Here is a 20,620-nt window from a genome sequence, read left to right on the forward strand (position 1 = left end):
AACTCAAACATAGTTTAATAATTTGCTTAAAGTTAAATATTTGATGCTCTAGATAATTTTCTTGTAGAACTGTTCTTGTACAACTGTTAAAATGATTGCATTATCTACTGGCATCCCAGAATAAACTCATTTAACCAATAATGAAGTCACAGTATTAATAGTGCTAGTTTGAGGTCTTAAGGAACTGTAAGTTCTGGTGTCTGAAGAAAAGTAAGAAAATTTGGGTTTCCAAACTCCTAAAGCTTGAATGTTTTCCTAATCTTTTCATTGTATTGTCCTCATTGTGGAGGCAATAAAATACTCATTAGAAGAACTTATGTATATTTTCTATCCCCTTCTCTAATGAGATTCTTAAAGCAGATCTTAGATAGACATTAGGAAAAACTGAATGAAAGTATTTAACACTAAAACTTGGGTTAGAGTTAAATTCCATTAATCTCTAAATTCTAGAATTCCATTAAAAAAGAAAAAAAATCTTTAGAGATAGCATGGCAAATAAATATATTTTGGAAGGCAACTTTTAAGCAATTCAGGCCTACCTGGAAATCTCTAGAGGTCAGCTTCCTATACCATTCTTTTGATCATTTGTGCTTATTTTGATTCTCCAGAAACTCCCAGTTGTTAATATTTTAAGATATTAACAACTGTGGAAGTGGCAAAGACTGTAGCAGGAGCTAATAGGGGAGACAAAGGGACTCTTGATTGGCAGGAAGATTAAGATGAAATTGGCTAAATACTACATTTCAAGTGGCCTCATTGGAGAAATGTCTGTAGAATATGTTTTTATTTGTTTTTAAATCTGACTTTTCAGTGAAATTATCTCTCTCAAGAACTTCGAATAGTTTATTATAAAATGGAGAGCACATACTGTTTACTAAGCACTGTGGTAGGCATTAAATTGGCTATATTGATGATGATCTCTGCTCTTGTAATCTCTGATAGTTTTGCACTGTATTATCTCGAATGCTTTTATCTTTTCTCTCCAGCCTGGAATCTGAAGTTTAATATGGCTCATGAATATGGCTACTCCATTTCAGAATTAAATGAAGATGACAGGAGGAAAGTAGAAGAGATCAAAGCAAAGTTGTTTGGTCAAGGGAGAACAACTGACTTGTCCAAGGTATAAAAGAAATCTAAAAATTAAGAGACAAAATGTGACAGAAAGGGTGTGTAATTTGAATCTCTTACCTGGGCATTGATGACTCCTGCTGAGTCACTGATAGTCTTTGGCTAAAGGGTTGGGGGTCTTAAGTCTTCAAAAGTTAAGATTTAAGAATTTGATTCTACAGATTTTGTCTGCTATTATGAATAGTAATGGGACATATCTCTCTTATAGGGTTATGCTATGGCTTACATGAGATAATGCCTATAAAATGCTGGGGTGTGTGATATCTAGGTAGTACTCAATAATTGACAACTGTTACTATTTTAACTTTTAATTTTATATTGAAGTATAGCCAGTTAACAATGTTGTTTATATGTATCCATTCTCCCCCAAATCCCTCCCATCCAGGCTGCCACATAAGATTGAGCAGAGTTCCCTGTGGTATACAGTAGGACCTGTTGGTTATCTATTTTAAATCCATAACTGCTATTCTGTAAAAATTGATATAGCTATCAGATATGTACACTTAATGACTTAATTCATACAGTGTCTTAGAAAATTGTCAGTGATATAGCATAATTATTTGGCTGATCAGTTTTGGAAAGGTTATCAGTTTTTGAAACTATGAATTAGATTGGATTTTAGTTTTACATAGCTCATCAGTTTTGAAAAGGTTATCAGTTTTTATAGTATAAATTAGATTGGATTTTAATTTTACACGTTGATATATTCCCTCTATGTTGTACATTTCATCCCCATGACTCATTTATTTTGTACATCTTAGCCTTCCTCACCTATTTTGCTCTTCCCTCCTGTCTGCCTCCCCTCTGGCAACCACTTGTTTGTTCTGTCCATGAGACTATTTCTGTTTTATTACGTCTGTCCGTTTATGTTTTAGATTCCCCATGTAATTGAAATCATACAGTATTAGTCTATCTTTGACTTATTTTACTTACTGTAGTACCCTCTAAGTCCATCCATATTGTTTAAAATGGCAAGATTTCATTCTTTTTTATGGTATATTAACCATGTGGTATATATGTATGTACATACTTAGATTACTTCCATATCTTGACTGTTAGAAATAATGATGAAATGGATATAGGGGTGCATATGTCTTTTTGAATTAGTGTTTCATTTTCTTTGGAAAAATACACAGAAGTTAATTGATGGATCATGTGATGGCTATATTTTTAATTTTGTGAGAAACCTCCATACTGTCTTCCATAGTGGCTGCACCAATTTACATTCTCAACAACAGTGCGCAAGTGTTCCTTTTTCTTCATATCCTCCTCAACACGTCTTATATGTTGTCCTTTTCGTAACCATTCTAACAGGTATGAGTTGATATTTTAGTGACTTTTTAAAATTTACATTTCCGATGATTAGTGATGTTGAGCATTGTTTTGTGTGTCTGTTAGCCGTCTATGTGTCTTTTTTTTTTTTAACGAAAATGTCATTCATAACCTTTGCCCATTTTTTCACTGGGTTGTCTGAATTTTTTATTTGAGTTGTATGAATTCTTTGTATATGTTGGGTATTAATGCCTTGTTAGATACATTCATTGTTTGCAGATATCTTCTATTCATTTGGCTGCCTTTTTTGTTACATTGGTAGTTCCCTTTGCTGTGTGGTAGCTTTTTAGTTTGATGTAGTCCATTAGCTTATCTTTGCTTTTGTTTCCCTTCAGTTCAGTTCAGTCAGTTCAGTCGCGTCTAACTCTTTGCGACCCCATGAATCGCAGCACGCCAGGCCTCCCTGTCCATTACCAACTCCCGGAGTTCACTCAAACTCATGTCCATTGAGTCGGTGATGCCATCCAGCTGTCCCATCCTCTGTTGTCCCCTTCTCCTCCTGCCCCCAATTCCTCCCAGTATCAGGGGCTTTTCCAATGAGTCAGCTCTTGGCATGAGGTGGAGTATTGGAGTTTCAGCTTTAGCATCAGTCCTTCCAAAGAACACCCAGGGCTGATCTCCTTTAGAATGGACTGGTTAGATCTCCTTGCAGTCCAAGGGACTCTGAAGAGTCTTCTCCAACACGACAGTTCAAAAGCATCAATTCTTCGGCACTCAGCTTTCTTCACAGTCCAGCTCTGATTGTACCTTTCTAGGAATTTGTCCATTTCTTCCAGGTTGTCCATTTTATTTGTATACAGTCGCTGGTAAAAGTCTCTCATGATCCTTTGTATATCTGTGGTGTCATTTGTAACTTATCCTTTTTCATCTCTAATTTTATTGATTGGAGTCCTCTCTTTTTTAATTGATGAGTCTAGTAAAGGTTAATCGATTTTGTTTATCTTTTCAAAGAACTAGCTTTTAACTTCATGTATCTTTGCTGTTGTTTCCTTTGTCTCCATTTCATTTATTTCTGCTCTGATCTCTATGATTTCTGTCCTGCTACTAATTTTATGTTTTTTTCTTCTTTCTCTAGTTGTTTCAGGTGTGAGGTTAGGTTATTTCAGATTTTTTGTTTTTTTAAGATAATACTGTATTGCTATAAAGTTTCCTTTTAAAACTCCTTTTGCTGCATTGCACAGATTTTGGGTTGCAGTGCTTTCATTTTCACTTGTCTCTAGGTATTTTTTGAGTTCCTCTTTTAAAAAAAGTCATTTATTTTGATGAACTGGGTCTTTGTTGCTGAGCGCAGGCCTTCACTAGTTGCAGCGAGCGAGGGCCCCTCTTCATTGCAGTGTGATGGCTTCTCGTCGCAGAGCAGTAGTTGCAGCACGTGGGCTCAGTGGTTCCCACTTGCGGGCTCTAGAGTGCAGACTCACTAATTGTGGCTCACGGGCTTAGTTGCTGTGCAGCATGTGGTATCTTCCTAGACCAGGGATCAAACCCATGTCCCTTGCATTGGCAGACAGATTCATAACAACTGGACTACCAGGGATGCCGTTGAGTTCCTCTTTGATTTCTTCAGTGATCCATTGGCTGCTTATTAGCAAGTTGTTTAGTCTCCACCTGTTTGTGTTGTTTTATAATTTTTTTTTCTTGTAGTTTATTTTTAATCTCAGTTTTGGTTGGAAAAGATGCTTGATGTAACTTCAGTCCTCCTAAACTTACCCATGACTCCCTTTGTGGCGCAGATCGTGATTGTTACTGGGGCTATTCTGTGTGGACATAGAGGAAGGTTTATTTTGCTTCTTTTGGATGGAATGCTCTATAATTATCAATTAAATCCATCTGATTTCGTGTATCATTTAAGGCTTGTGTTTCCTTCTTGATTTCTCTCTGGATGGTGTGTGCATTGATGAAAGTGGAGTGTTACAAAGTCTCCCACTATTGTTGTGTTACTATTGATTTCTCCCTGTATGGCTGTTAGTATTTGCAATACATATTGAGGTGCTGCTGTGTTGGATGCATATATATTTATAATGGTTATATCTTAATTCTTGCAGTGGTCCCTTGATGATTATGTAGTGACCTTTGTTTTAGTAGTCCTTGTTTTAAAGTCTCTTTTGTCTGATAAGACCATTGCAACTCTACCCTTCTTTAGATTTCCATTAGCCTGGAATACGTTTTTCCTTCCTCTCACTTTCAGTGTGTACGTATCCCTACGTCTGAAGTGAGGTCTCTTTTTTAAAAAAAAAAAAAAGTTTATTTTTGGCTGTGCTGGGCCTTTGTTACTGCACACAGACTTTGTCTCGTTGTAGAGAGTGGGGGCCACTCTCATTGCAGAGCATAGGCTTCAGTAGTTGTGGCACACAGGCTTAGTTGCTCCTTGGCATGTGGGATGTTCCTGGATGAGGGGTTGAACCTGTGTCCCCTACATCGGCAGGTGAATTCTTATCTAATGTGCCAGCAAGGAAGTCCCTGAAGTGGGTTTCTTATAGACAACTTTTCAGTTCAGTTCAGTTCAGTCACTCAGTCATGTCCAACTCTTTGTGACCCCATGAATCACAGCACGCCAGGCCTCCCTGTCCATCACCAACTCCCAGAGTTCACTCAAATTCATGTCCGTCGAGTCGATGATGCCATCCAGCCATCTCATCCTCTGTCGTCCCCTTCTCCTCCTACCCCCAATCCCTCCCAGCATCAGGGTCTTTTCCATTGAGTCAACTCTTCGCATGAGGTGGCCAAAGTATTGGAGTTTCAGCTTTAGCATCAGTCCTTCCAATGAACACCCAGGACTGATCCCCTTCAGAATGGACTGGTTGGATCTCCTTGCAGTCCAAGGGACTCTCAAGAGTCTTCTTCAACACCACAGTTCAAAAGCATCAATTCTTCGGTGCTCATCTTTCTTCACAGTCCAACTCTCACATCTATACATGACTAGTGGAAAAACCATAGCCTTGACTAGACAGACCGTTGTTGGCAAAGTAATGTCTCTGCTTTTGAATATGATATCTAGGTTGGTCATAATTTTCCTTCCAAGGAGTAAGCGTCTTTTAATTTCATGGCTGCAATCACCATCAGCAGTGATTTTGGAGCCCAAAAAAATAAAGTCTGACACTGTTTCCACTGTTTCCCCATCTATTTGCCATGAAGTGATGGGACCAGATGCCATGATCTTCGTTTTCTGAATGTTGAGCTTTAAGCCAACTTTTCACTCTGCTCTTTCACTTTCATCAAGAGGCTTTTGAGTTCCTCTTCACTTTCTGCCATAAGGGTGGTGTTATCTGCATATCTGAGGTTATTGATATTTCTCCCGGCAATCTTGATTCCAGTTTGTGCTTCTTCCAGCCCCACGTTTCTCATGATGTACTCTGCATAGAAGTTAAATAAACAGGCTGACAACATACAGCCTTGATGTACTCCTTTTCCCATTTGGAACCAGTCTGTTGTTCCATGTCCAGTTCTAACTGTTGCTACCTGACCTGCATACAAGTTTCTCAAGAGGCAGGTCAGGTAGTCTAGTATTCCCATCTCTTTCAGAATTTTCCACAGTTTGTTGTGATCCACACAGTCAAAGGCTTTGGCATAGTCAATAAAGCAGAAATAGATGTTTTTCTGGAACTCGCTTGCTTTTTCCATGACCCAGCGGATGTTGGCAATTTGATCTCTGGTTCCTCTGCCTTTTCTAAAACCAGCTTGAACATCTGAAGTTCACAGTTCACGTATTGCTGAAGCCTGGCTTGGAGAATTTTGAGCATTACTTTGCTAGCGTGTGAGATGAGTGCAATTGTGCAGTAGTTTGAACATTCTTTGGCATTGCCTTTCTTTGGGATTGAAATGAAAACTGACCTTTTCCAGTCTTGTGGCCACTGCTGAGTTTTCAAAATTTGCTGGCATATTGAGTGTAGCACTTTCACAGCATCATCTTTCAGGATTTGAAATAGCTCAACTGGAATTACATCGCCTCCACTAGCTTTGTTCATAGTGATGCTTCCTAAGGCCCACTTGACTTCACATTCCAGGATGTCTGGCTCTAGGTGAGTGATCACACCATCGTGATTATCTGGGTCGTGAAGCTCTTTATAGGGGTCTTATTTTTGTATCTGTTCAGGCAATCTGTGTCTTTTGGTTGAAGCATTTAATCCATTTACATTTGATATATTTATTGGTATATATATTCCTATTGCCATTTTGTTAAGTGTTTTGGGTTTGTTTTTGGAGGTCATTTTTCTTCCCTTCTTCTTTTGTTCCTGTCTCTTGTTTGAGCACCATCTTTAGTGTTATGCTTGGGTTGCTCTTTCTTTTCTGTGTGTGTATCTGTTGTAGTTTTTGTCTTTGCTGTTCACCATAAGGTTTTGGTATAGCTGTCTGTATAATGTACAAGGTTGTTTTAAGTTTCTGGTCTTTCCCCTGCTAGAGAAGTTCCTTTAGCACTTGTTGCAAAGCTGGTCTGGTAGTGTTGAATTCTCTTAGCTTTTGCTTCTCTGTAAAGCTTTTGATTTCTCCATCAAGTCTGTGTGATAGCCTCACTGGGTAGAGCATTCTTAGTTGCAAGTTCTTCCATTTCATCACTTTAAATATATTGTGCCACTTAGATCACTTAAATGTATATATTGAGTTTAATATATATTAAACTCTGGCCTGCAGAGTTTAAGCTGATAATGGTAATTCTCTTGTATTTGTTGTTATTCCCTTGTTGATTTAAGCATTTTTTCTCTGTCTGTCTTTTCAGCTATTATCTCTTCAAATATCTTCTCAGCACCTTTCTCTTCTCCTTCTGGGACTCCTATAAATGAACATTGGTGCATAATGTTATCCCAGAGGTCCCTTTGACTGCCTTCATTTCTTTTCATTTTTTCTTTTTTTCTTTATTCTTTTCTGAGGAGTGATTTCCACTGTTCTGTCATCCAGGTCACATATCCGTTTTTCTGCTTCACACTCTCTGCTGTTGATTCCTTATAGTGTATTTTTATTTTGGTTATTGTATTGTTCATCTCTGTTTGTTCTTCAGTTTTTCCGGTCTTCGTTAAACATTTCTTGCATCTTCTCAATCTTTGCGTCCATTGTTTTCCTGAAATCTCGGATGATCTTCACTATTATTATTCTGAATTTTTTTTCTGGTAGGCTGGCCGTTTCCACTTAGTTGTTTTTCTGAGGCATCATCCTGTTCCTTCATCTGGGACAAATTCCTCTGCCTTCTCTTTTTTACTAAGTTTTTATTGTTGTAGTTTGTGTTCCATAGGCTACAGGATTGTAGTTTTTACTTGTGCTATCTGCCCTCTGGTGGATGCCTGTCATGATTTTAGTGGAGCATCTATGTGATTACATTTTCTCTCATTTCTTGGCATATATGTTATAGGAAAAACGTATAAAAAAATTTTTTTTGTAATTGTCCTAGAATTTGTAAAATACATTTGTACCCAGTTCAGGTATACTTTCAAATAACACTGCAGCATTTCACGGGTAGTATGAGTACTTTCCAATAACAGAACAGCCCCAATGCTTTTGTTTTATTTCTTTTAACATTGCTACCATTTTTCCTCCCATCTCCAAAAGAATTTTAAAGTTTAGTTAATTGTTTACAGTAGTATATAATGAAGTTCAGTTCAGTTGCTGAGTCATGTCTGACTCAGATATTATGAAGACAAAAAATAAATAGGCAGTTGACTGGATTCAGCCCACAGCAGACCATGCATAGTTTGAGCTACAGTGTAGTAGAGTATAGTATCTTATAGATATACCTTCATTTACTTGTTTTCTTATTTCTGGGCATTTATTTTTTAATTTATTAGAAAAAATTTTGGGAATTCTAGTTAACTTAGAATATTGTGTTAATTTGAGGTGTACTGCAAAATAATTCATATATCTTCATTATATGTTCCCATTATGGAATCTTTTTCAGACTCTTTCCTATTATAGGTTATTATAAGATACTGAATATAATTCCCTGTACTCTGCAGTAAACCCTTGTTTTTTATGTACTTTCTATATAGTGATGTGTTAATCTCACACTCTTATTTTATCCCTCCTCTCCTCCTTTCCCCTTTGGTAACTGTAAGCTTGTTTTCTATGTCTTTGAGTCTGTTTCTGTTTTGTATGTTCATTTCTATTATTTCTTAGATTTAACATGTAAGTTGTACCATATTTGTCTTTCTCGTCTGACTTACTTCACTTAGTATGGTAGTCTTTAGGTTTATTCATATTGCTGAAAAGGACAATTCATTCTTTTTGGTGGTCAAGTAATATTGCTGTGTGTGTGTGTGTGCTTGCCACATCTTTATCCATTCATCTGTCTGTGGACACTTAGGTTGCTTCCATGTATTGTAAATAGTGCTGCTATGAAAATTGAGGTTTATATGTCTTTTTGCATTAGAGTTTTCATCTTTCTGGACATATACCTAAGTGAGAGGTTGTTGGATAATATGGTAACTCTGTTTTTAAAGGAAAGTCCTTGCTGTTTTCCATAGTGGCCACACCAATTTAAATTCTCACTACCGGTGTGGGAGGGGTCCCTTTTCTCTCCATCTTCTGCAATATTTATTGTTCGTAAAATTTTTGGTGATGGCCATTCTGACTGCTGTGAGGTCATTGTAGTTTTGATTTGCATTTCTCTAATTAGGATGTTGAGTATATTTTCATATGCCTCTGACCATATATATGTCTGTAGAAATGTCTGTTTAGGTCTTCTAGTTTTTTTGATTGGTTTGTTTTTTTGATACTGATTTTTATTACCTATATGTTTTAGAAATGCAGATATTTTCTCCCAGTCCGTAGGTTGTTTTCATTTTGGTTATTGTCTCTTTGCTGTGGAAAAGCTTATAAATTTGATTAGGCCCTATTTGTTTAAATTTCCTTCTATTTCTTTTGTCTCCCAAGCCTGATCTAAGAAAATGTTGCTGTGTTTTCGTTTTTGTTTTCAGGGAATGTTCTCTTCTAGAAGTTAAGCCTGTAAGTCATTTTGGGTTTATTTTTGGTGTGATAGACTGTTCTGACTTTATTGATTAACATGAGCCTGTCCGTCTTTCCCAACTCTACTTGCTGAGAAGACTGTCTTTTCTCCATTGTAGCTTTTAACCTCCTCTTTTGAAGGCTGAGTGTAGGTTTCTGGGTTTATTTCTGGGCTCTCTATTCTGTTCTGTTGATCTGTATGTCTGGTTTTGTCCCAATACCCCACTTGTTTGATTTCTGATGCTTATTTTCTTTGATTCAGTTTGGAATAGGATTCCGTTTTTACTTTCTCTCTCTAGCATTTCATAGTAAGTGTAAAATAATGCAGCAGATTTGTGTGTGTGTGTGTATAAATCTTATATTCTGCTGACTTGCTGAGTTCATTTATTAGTTCTAGTAGTCTTTCTGTGGAATCTTTAGGGTATTCTATATAGACTATCATGTCATCTGCATCTAATGACAATTTTACCTCTTACTTTACAATTTGGAAACCTTTTATTTCTTTTTCTTGTCTGATTGCTATATCTAGGATTTCTAATACTGTGTTGAATAGAAGTGATAAGAGTAGGCATCCTTGTTTTGTTCCAGAATTTAGCAAGAAGGCTTTCAGATTTTCACTGTTGAGTGTTATGCTGACTGTGGGTTTGTCATAAGTGGCTTTTATTATGTTGATGTATGTTCCTTTTAATACTCACTTTGGTGAAAGTGTTTATCATAAATGGATCTTGAATTTTTTGTATTTTTTTTTCAATTTTTGAGTTTTTTGCTAAACCTTCTGTTTAGCATGAGGTTTTGGTCTTTTCTTTTGTTGATATGGTATATCACATTGATTGATTTGCATATGTTGAACTATCCTTGTGACCCTGGTATTAATCCAACTTGGTCATGATGTATGATCCTTTTTATGCTGTTGAATTTGGTTTGCTGATACTTTGTTGAGGATTTTTACATCTATTTTTATAAAAGATATTGGCCTATATTTTTCTTTTGTGGTAGTGTGTTTGTCTCGTTTTGATATTAGGGTGATGGTGGTAGTTTCATAGAATGATTTTGGGAGTCTTCCTTCCCCTTTAATCTTTTGGAAGAATTTCAGTAGTGTAGGTTTAAGTTCTTTTCTTCTTTGTTGTTTGGTAGATTTCCCCAGTGAGATCATTCGTTCCTTACTTTTGTTTGTAGGGAATTTTTTTTGTTTTCCCAGTTAAAGATTCTACTTCACTTCTAGTGACTGTTCTGTTCAGATTATCTGTTTTTTCTTAATTCAGTTTTGGCAGGCTCTATATCCAGTAACTTGTGCATTTCTTCTAGGTTTTCCATCTTGTTGTCTTAAAATATTATAGTTGTTCATAGTATATTTTTTTGATTTTTGTATTTCTGTGATGCTTCCCCCCCCATCTTTTATTTTTCATTTTATTTTGTTCTCGTTTGTTCTTGGTGAGCCTTTCTAGAGGTTTTTTGATTTTATCATTTGAAAAACCCAGCTGTTGCTTTTATTGATTTTTTTTTTTTTACTCTTTATTTTTTTCCTCTCTGATCTTTACCGTTTCCTTCCTTTGACGACTTTAGGTTTTGACTGTTCTTTTTCTGATTTCTGTATTGGTTTATCTGAGATTTTCCTTGTTTCTGAATGGGGCCCGCATTGCTGTAAACACCCCTCTCCAGACTGCTTTCGCTGCGTCCCATAGATTTCCTGTAGTTATACTTTGCTGTCATTTGCCTCAAGGTGTTTTTTATTTCCTTTTTGATTTCATTGTGGACTCAATTAAAGATTTTTTGCAGCCTATTGTTTAGGCTCTGTGTAGTAGTTTTTATCCTCTGTTTTTCTTTCTGTGGTTGATTTCTAGTTTCATGCCATTGTGGTTTAAAAAAATGCAGAAGAAATTTGTTGAGTAAGCTATTGAGACCAATTAAGGATGAGGAAAAGAGGTTGTGGTATTTTTTTTTTAATCCTTTACTTGTTTCCTCTTTGACGATCTTACTATTTTTATGTAGATCTCACTTTCTGAACTATATTTTCTCTTCTTGAGTACTTCTGTTATTATATGGCAATCCTACAGGTAACAAATTCCCTTGATTTTTGTTTTTCTGAGAATGTATTTCTTTATCAATTTGAAGGATAATTTCATAGGGAGAGTTTACAATTCTAAGCTGGTGCAGTTTTTCTCTTAACATTTTAAATATTTCAGTCTATTTTCTTGTTTACATGGTTTTGTGGGAAAGTTGGAAGTAATTCTCTGCTTCTCTTTAGATTTTTCTCTCTCTGGCTTCTTTCAGGATTTTTTCTTCTTCTTTGATTTTCTGTACTTTGAAAATGTTACATTATGCTTAGGCATAGTGATTTTTTCCTTCACATTTACTCTGCCTGATGTTCTTTGAACTTCATGAATCTGCAGTTTGGTATCTGACATTAATTTAGGGGAAATTCTTAGTCATTGTTGCTTCAATGGTTTTCTCCTGTCCTTTTCTTTGTCTAGCATTTTCACTCTCATCTGTTAAACCCTTTGTAGTTTTCCTAGGTTTCTTTGAGATTCTGTCCTCCTTTTCCTGCTCAGTCTGTGTTCTCCTTGTTTTGTATTTTCAGAGGTTTTTGTTGAGATATCCTTTTTTAAAAAATTATTTATTTTAATTGGAGGATTATTACTTTCCAGTATTGTGATGGTTTTTGCCATACATCAACATGAGTTAGCCACAGATGCACATGTGTCCCCCCATCCAAACCCCCTCCCACCTCCCTCCCCACCCCATATCTCTGGGTTAGCCCAGAGCACTGGCTTTTAGTGCCCTGCTTCACGCATCGAACTTCACTGGTCATGTTCTACATATGGTAATAGATATGTTTCAGTGCGAAGTCTCAGGTTTCTTGTCTTGAATCCTGTGCAATCTAATAATTCCATCAAAGGCATTTTTCATTCCTGCTACAGTGTTTTTGATCTCTAGCATCTGTTTTTTATTCTTTCTTCAGATTTTCATTTCTCTGCTTATATTGTCCCTTTATTCTTGATGAATGTTTTCCACTTTATTCATTAGAGCCTTTAGCATATTAGTCATAGTTGTTTTAAGTTTCTGATCTCATAATCTTAGCATCTTTGCCATATCTGGGTTTGATACTTGCTCTGTCTCTTCATGTAATTTTCTTTTGCTTTGTAAATATGTTCTTTTGTGGGGCGTATAAATACTCACATTATAACTGGATGAATTAGTAGGCAAAAGCCATTCACATGGGGTTGACATACAGCTCTGTTAGCACCTGAGCTTTCACTTTGAGGAAGTGTAAACACTCGGTTATTTTGATTGAAGAAACAATGGCACTACACTCTATGACGATATAAAGTCACGTTTATTTTTACAGATCGCAGAAAGGGGGATGGGGTGTCCAGTAGCCTAGGAAAGGCAGTCCTCTGTCCCAGGTCACAAGTGAGCAGAAGAGCACATATTAGCTGAAAAGCGTTTTGGGGGAGATTTTGCTGCCTTTTTGAGAAGTCACCTCTACGTGGTTATTTTGAAAGGAGCTGTGAGGAAAAGGAAGCAGGAACTTGTCACAGGAGTCCTAAGCTCAGGTCCTTATCTGTCCAGGCTCTGGGTGTGAGCAGGGTTGTCATACTGTAAAATGCTTATGTAGCAACTCAGAATAGCTGTTTTCTCATCACAATTGACCCTGTGATGCTTAGGCATTAGTCTTTAGGGAAAATCATGGGCACTGTCTAGATGGTGGAGATATTAAAAGGTGCTGGCAGGATTTTGGTCACCCAGCACATGAAACATCTAAGCAAAGCAAAATGCCACTCAGCAATATAAATAGACAAATGGTGGTTTGAAATCCTGTCTGTAACCATCTCCTCCCATTTTGGGGGTTCAGCCCAGAAAATAAAGCTCATGGATAAGATTAAGGTAGGTATTTGAATTAAAACTTGGGTGGGATTATGAAATACTTGTACCTGTTGGGATATCATTTGTAAATGTCTAAGTTTGTCCAGAATTATTAATATACATGCAACAAGAGGTACCCTTTGCAGGTTCCCCTTCCTTGGCCAATAGTAACCTAAAGCTAAATGGTTGTCTGAAACCATCTACACTAAAGAACTGTTCTGTTACTGCATTAAGGCTGGGCTTTGGTGTAACAGCCCAGTATTTTTAGACAGGGGAGTTGAAAGTTTGGTGTTTGCCTTAATAATTTAATTTAATAATTTGTTGTTGCTTGCCTGTTGTGGTGGTACCTAACTCAGTTCCCATGAAGGATAGTAGCAGACCTATTCCCAACATAATGGGGATGAGTACTGAACGTTTTTGACATGAGGTGGTTTAAAAAGAGACATTTGGGGGATCCTATCCAGTGATTTATAAGGATAGTCCCAGGGAGACTTAACTATCTTGGTGTGAATAGACAGGACTTAGCAGGAAGCTGGCAAGGAGGCAGATACATTGGTGGCTGAGGAAGGGAGAAGTGCATATATGAGGAACCATGTATATATGTTTGCTCCTGGGTACTAAGCCCACAGTGGACACCAACTGTTATAGTGGGTATATCCAAATAAGTTGGGGTTCCCCTGAGGAGGCTGAACCGTGAGACTCAAGAGCATGGGAATTGTGGTCTTTGGGGTGAGAGGTATAGATCATATTCAACCATGTGGTGTCACAGGTGGAGTGTGTTAGTGCATGGACAGACATGGTAGATTATATAGTGCATGTGGGGCTCCTGCTCTTTGCATACTGTATTGCAAAGTGCTGCATGGGAACAGTTGATCACCATAGAGAGGAGCGGGGTAAGCCATGGAGATGCATGAGATGGTTTCCATTGGGAAAATGGGGGCAGGGTCAAGAAATTAGCTAAGTAGGCCACTGACTCAGGAAAGAAGCCTTTGTTGAGTTTGATAATATGTTCAGCAATTACAGCAGCTCAGGAGAAAAAAAAAGCACTGGTTTCTGCCCATTGTATAAAAATATTAAGACTGTGGGAGGACTTGAATGAGAAGATTATGGAACCCTGAGTGGTTCCATAACCAGTGGGAAAAGATTCCCTTGTGTTGTGTGGGGAGATGACCCTGTGGCTGCAGTTCTGGAGAGTGTGTATGTAGGGGAGTGATGGGGAGTCCTATGGTGATTGTAGCATCTATCCCAGGGACGAGTCCTTTCAACAGAATTCAATTTACTAGCCCTCAATTAGGTCACATAATGTGGATCAATCTAATAATGTGTGGTGAGGGTAAGCAGTTATATGAAGCATTTAATCAGACATTTAAAAAGTTTAGAGACTTGACATATACCTTAACCTATCAAAATTTAAAGGTGTAGTGGAGAGCAGCCTACAGTCAAAGTGCCACCTCACATCTCAGCAGCAAGTGTAGTTAGCAAGGAGAACTTGGGGTAACTCTACAAAATGCCACGAAAATGGGTCATCAGCTTGGAATTTAGATAACTAGGCATTCAGTTTGGCAACCAAGTTCTGGGAAGTGCTTGCCATCATCAGCTGCCCTGCTTTCTGGGTGTCCCCTCTTCCATGGTGGAAAATTGTGGAGGCCGTATTCATGATGCAGTTGTGTCCCGTGCTGTCATCTGCTGAGACGTCGTCATCTCAGATCATCATGTTTGGCATTATCATGGAGTTGGGCATTATCAAGTGCTATCGCATTGAAGGGAGCCGTTCTAGAGTAGGTCGCTCCCGTCAGTGAGGAAGGGAATTGAAGGCCCATAGCGTCTAACAGGGTTGCAGAGAGTTGAGATATTCTGATTAAGGTTTGCTTGCACTTTTGGGAGTGTCTGTTGCTAACTCAAATTCTCAGTAAATTTTAGGGGTCTCTGGGGGTGAATCTTGCAAAAGATTAAGTGGTGCCCTTCTTCAAGGCATAGGAGGTCACCATTGTAAAGAGTAAAGATTAGAGGCACGTGTATACCCTTGGTTTAAAGAAAATTTAGTTATATGCTTCCGACAATTTAATCTTTAGTCTTGTATTACCAGAGATGGTTTTGAACTGTATAATCCTGTCAGCCAGTCAGGGGTGAAATTAGGGCAGCGTGAGGCTGCTGGCCTTGAAGCATTTGTGCTTTGGTGCCATTTAAGACAGAGTGCTTGAATCACTCAGTTAGTATACCTGGTGGCATTTTGGGCCCAGCCCTTCTTGGGCTGAGTTCCAACATATGCCATCCCTCCATCCTGGGGTTCAGTTGTGAGTGAGTGCTGTGGTCTTCCAGTAACTTTTTGATGTTGTCTCCTGGGGTCGTGGAGAAAGCCCCATGACTCAGATGGCGTGAAAGTCACAGAATAGGGACAACAATAGCAGGCATATACACTTTATAGTTTTGTGCTTGCCCTCTGAGTGCCCCATGTGATAATTGGTTGTTGGGCTGTTGTGGGTCAGTATCTCATTGGTGGCTTCCTCCAAAGTGAGATAGGGCCAGGTATGATTGTATCACCATGATGTCATCTTCTGATGTTGCTGGTGTCAACCTGAGTGCCTCTTCTCCCCTTTTAGATTTTCACCCACACCATCCTTTCACTGGATCCAGGGTTAATTATTTTTACTTCCTAGTGGGAGGTATGGTTAGGAGAAATGTCCACTGAAGAGACTCACTGTACATTGAAATCTCAGTTGAAATATGCATATCAAGTTACTTGGTTAAGTGTAGTCCAGCAGCCTCCTAGTGGGTCTGTGTTCCTCCAATGGGCCAGGACTCTCTCTGACCAAGGGGTTTTATAGCTAAAGTACCCATCAGGTCCCAGTTGAGTATTAGAAGGCAAGATGACTGACATTTTAAAATCTGTAAGGGGACTCAAAAATGTTGGGGAAAATGTAATTTATATTGTCTCGTGAGATAAAAGCATCAGATTTCCTTCTGATAGCAATCTGTCATCTTTGGCGATCTATAATTTTTTTTTTAAGGTATATGTTTTAACTGGGTTTCCCTGGTGGTTCAGTAGTAAAGAATCCACCTGCCAGTGCAGGAGATGTGGGTTTGATCCCTGGATCAGGACTATCCTCTGGAGAAGGAAATGGCAACCCACTCCAGTATTCTTCCCTGGAGAATCCCATGGACAGAGGAGCCTGGGGGGGCTACTGTTCATGGGTTTGCAAAGAATCGGACATGAATGAGTGACTAAACAACAACAGTCTGCTTTAGGATGGACTGGTTGGGTCTCCTTGCAGTCAAAGGGACTCTCAAGAGTCTTCTCCAACACCACAGTTCAAAAGCATCAATTCTTTGGTGCTCAGCTTTCTTTATAGTCCAGCTCTCACATCCATGCATGACTACTGGGAAAACCATAGATTTGACTAGACAGACCTTTGTTGGCAAAGTAATGTCTCTGCTTTTTAATATGCTATCTAGTTGGTCATAACTTTTCTTATGGCTGCTATCAAAATGCCAGACAAGGATTGGACAAGATGTGAAAAAAACTGAAGCCCTTGTGCATTGTTGGAGGAAATATAAAATTGTGCAGCCACTATAGTAAACAGTATAGAAGTTTTTCAAAAAGTTAAAAAGAGAATCACTATATGATCCACATCCCTACTTTGGTTAGATACCTAAGAGAATTGAAATTAGGATCTCAAAGAGATATCTGCACTCCCATGTTCTTTGCAAGATTTTGCAGTAGTTAAGATACAGAAATAACCTATATGTTTATTGATGGATAAACAGTAAACATATAGTGGAGTGGGTAACCTTTCCCTTCTCCAGGGGATCTTCCAAACCCAGGGATCGAACCCAGGTCTCCCACATTGAAGGCAGATGCTTTACTGTCTGAGCCACCAGGGAAGCAGTATATTGATGGATAAATAAAATGGTAAATACACAGCCATTAAAAAGAAGGATATCCTGCCATATGCATCAGCATGAATTAATGTGGAAGACATTATGCTAAGTGAAATAAGCCAGGTACAGAAAGATAACTGCGTGATTCTGCATATGAGAGTTCCGAAACGGCCAAACTCATAAAAACAGAGTAGAATGGTAGTTGTCAGGGCTGTGGGGAATAATAAGTAGGAAATTGGTGTTCAGTGGGCATATAGTTTCAATTATGTAAAATAAATCCTAGAGAAATACCTACTCTGCAATATGGTGCTTATAGTTAATAATACTCCTTTTTGCACTTAAAAAAGAGATGTACTCTGTCAACAGGATGTGTCTTTATAAGTGTTCTTAACATAATATATGTTTTATATTTAAAAAAGAATCTAATGTGGCAAATAGATGAAAAATATTTAAAATAAGTATTAATATTTAGTATTCAGTATCAATAATATATCATGAGCAAGTAGAGCTTAAGCCAGCAAAGCAGATAGTTCAGTCTTAGGAAATTTATAAACATGTTTTTCATAGCAGGAAAACTGTAGTTATTTCATTGTGTTCCAAAAAGATACTTGGGAATAAAATTAAAAGTAAAAATCTGTTCCCAGTTAAAAATATTTCTCTAGAGTAGGCCAGTAATGCCTCAATATGATAAAAAAAAATATGTATTTGAAATTAGCAGTCACATAATCAAAGATCATATACTCTTTTTTTATACATATAAAACATTGGTAAGTGATGTTGCCATAAATGATCAAGTAGGGAACTCCAAGGCTCCATTTCTGCACAAAAATAACAAGCTAGCAAAATCTATCAGAAGCAGTTTTTGTAGATCTCTGGAATCTAGTCAGAACTTAAAAATAAAAAACTAGGGAATGATTACTGAAGTAAAGAGCTATTGTTCTGTAGGAGAACACTGACTGAGGCTTCTTCAATCGCCTGCCTAACCATCCCCCAGTCTACAGTAGCTTTGAAGATGACAGATCACACTCCTAAAACTTGGGGAGAAAGCAGTTGAAAAAGGAGACACATGGGGAATAGGATTTTTTAAAGGTCCTGCTTATACTGGGGAGTTGAGGCCATGTGCTTGCCCAGAGCTGGACTTATTTTCAGAAAAGGCCCAAGAAGACCTTAAGCTTTCATCTCTGGCTAAACTTTCAGACTTGCATCGTACCGGCTATAAATGAAAGTACAGAGCTGGCTAACTGTTGGAACACTTCAACATAGAGAAAGTCAGAACAGACTGGGGAAAGTTGTTTTCTATTTTCTTTTTGGCTGCAGATATTTATGGAAACTCTGTCAAGATAACAGCTCACAGTTAAGCAGAGCTAACAAGACTTCAGTGCCACACACAAAGAATGTACAAAACAATTACCCACAACAAGCAGCAACACCAAACTCCAGCTGTGGGGGAGAATCTGGTATCCAGAGTTGCCACACTATATTTGATATGTCCAGTTGTCAACAAATCATGACATGCTTAAAGAAACAGAATATGGCTGTTGTCAGGGGGGAAATACAGTTTACAGTAACACTATGCAGGGATTAATTCCCATATAACTTTACTCAGTTCTCCATTTCTGTGATTTTTTTTTTTAACCCCATCTGTTGATTCAACCACAGACCATGATGTACTATAGTGTTGATATTTATTGTTGCAAAATAATCACATAAGTGGACCCTCACAGTTCAAATCCAAGTTGTTCAAAAGTCAACAGTAATTAATAAAAACTGTCCCTGAGGAAGCCCAGGAATTATAAAAAAAGATTTTAAAGGTGCTCAAAGAGCTAAAGAAGCTATGGTCAACAACTGAAGACAACCAAGAAAAAGCTATTTCACCAAAGAGAGATGTCAAAAAAGGGATAACAATTACAAAAAGGATCCAAATTGAAATTCTGGAGCTGAAAATATAATAACTGAAAGGGAAAATCCACTAGCATGTTTTAGTAGCAATTTGAGCAGGCAAACAGAGAATCAGTGAATTTGAAAATACATCAGTTGAGATTGGCAACTTTGAAAACCCAGAAAGAGAAAAGAATGAAAAAAAAAATTCCTAGAGCTGTGAGATACCACTAGCATACCAACATGTCTATAATTGAAGTCCCAGGGGGAGAGAAAAGATAAAAGGCACAGAAATAATATTTAATGAAGTAATTGTTGAAAACTTTTCCAAATTTGATAGAAAACATACATCTAAGAAGCTTAATTAACTTTGAGCAGGGTAAACAGAAAAAGTTCCCCACAATGAGACTCGGTACAGTTGCTCCTTGAAATATACGGAGGTTAGGGAGTCTGACCTGGCTCCATTCAGCTGAAAATTCACATGTAGTTTCACAGTTGTCCTTCTGCATCCAGGGGTTTAAGCAGATGCAGATTGTTTAGTGCTATTGTTGTTGTTCCGTCTTGTCTGACTTTTTGTGACCCCGTGGACTGCAGCACGCCAGACTCTGCCATCCTCTGCCATCCTCCACGTTGTCTCGGAATTTGCTCAAATTCATGTCCGTTGAGTCAGTGGCTTCTCTTGTTACCAAGCACTGGCTCTAGGGTGTGCTCCAGAGCATCATTTCAGTTGCCCTGAAGCAGGTGGAATTTTCCTGAATCAGTGACCAAACCAGTGTCCCCTGCACTGGGAGGCATATTCTTAAACACTTCACTACCAAGAAACTCCAGTTTTATTTTAAATACTTTGTTTGTTTGTTTGTCTGTCTGCACCATGTGGCTTGTGGGATCTCAGTTCCCTGAACAGGATTTGAACCTTGGCCCTTGGCAGTGAGACCACAGAGTCCTAACCACTGGACTGTGAGGAAATTTCCTCAGGGGCGTTTTGCATGAAATAGTAATCCATGTTTCATTTGTTTGTAGAGAGTAAATTTTTTACTTTTAGTGGTAGATGACTGTGTTTGCGTGGCTGTGTGTGTGTATATATCTGTATGTTTGTGTTTAGTTTTGTTTGTTTCATGTGACAGGCAAGAGCTATTATTTTCTTTTTGGTTTGTTACATGAGGTCTATGATTTGTGATATTAAACTGAACAATAGGAGAATAATCTGATAAAACTCAAATAGCTCTGTTAGGTAGAAATTTTAATTGAGAAATAGTCTCTGGAAATTCATAAAGGACATATATTAGCTAAACTGTACTTTTTAACTTTGTATTAGGGTATAACCAATTAATAATGTTGTGATAGTTTGAGGTGAACAGCACAGGGACTCAGCCTTACATGTACATGAATCTATTCTTCCCCAACTCCTCTCCTTCTCAGTTGCCACATAACACTGAGCAGAGTTCCATGTGCGATATAGTAGGTCCTTGTTGGTTTTCCATTTTAAATGTAGCAATGAGTACATGTCCATCCCAAACTCCCTAACTATCCTTTCCCCCCATCCTTCCCCACCCAGCAACCATGTGGTGTATATGTGTGTGTGTATATATATATACACACACACATATACATA

The 20,620-nt window shown here is 38.0% G+C and overlaps 1 protein-coding gene across 1 annotated transcript in view; it reads left to right on the plus strand.

The window, feature by feature from the left end:
* The window catches only part of ALMS1 (ALMS1 centrosome and basal body associated protein), a 189,251-nt gene that overhangs the window by 72,450 nt on the left and 96,181 nt on the right, over positions 1-20,620 (plus strand). The window contains exon 10 of the mRNA XM_068972319.1: positions 987-1,120. Coding sequence (XP_068828420.1) covers positions 987-1,120 — 134 coding nt within the window. The remainder of the gene's footprint in view (positions 1-986; positions 1,121-20,620) is intronic.

The sequence above is a fragment of the Capricornis sumatraensis genome, chromosome 1 (assembly GCF_032405125.1).
Source record: "Capricornis sumatraensis isolate serow.1 chromosome 1, serow.2, whole genome shotgun sequence".
In the NCBI taxonomy this organism is placed as follows: Eukaryota; Metazoa; Chordata; class Mammalia; order Artiodactyla; family Bovidae; genus Capricornis; species Capricornis sumatraensis.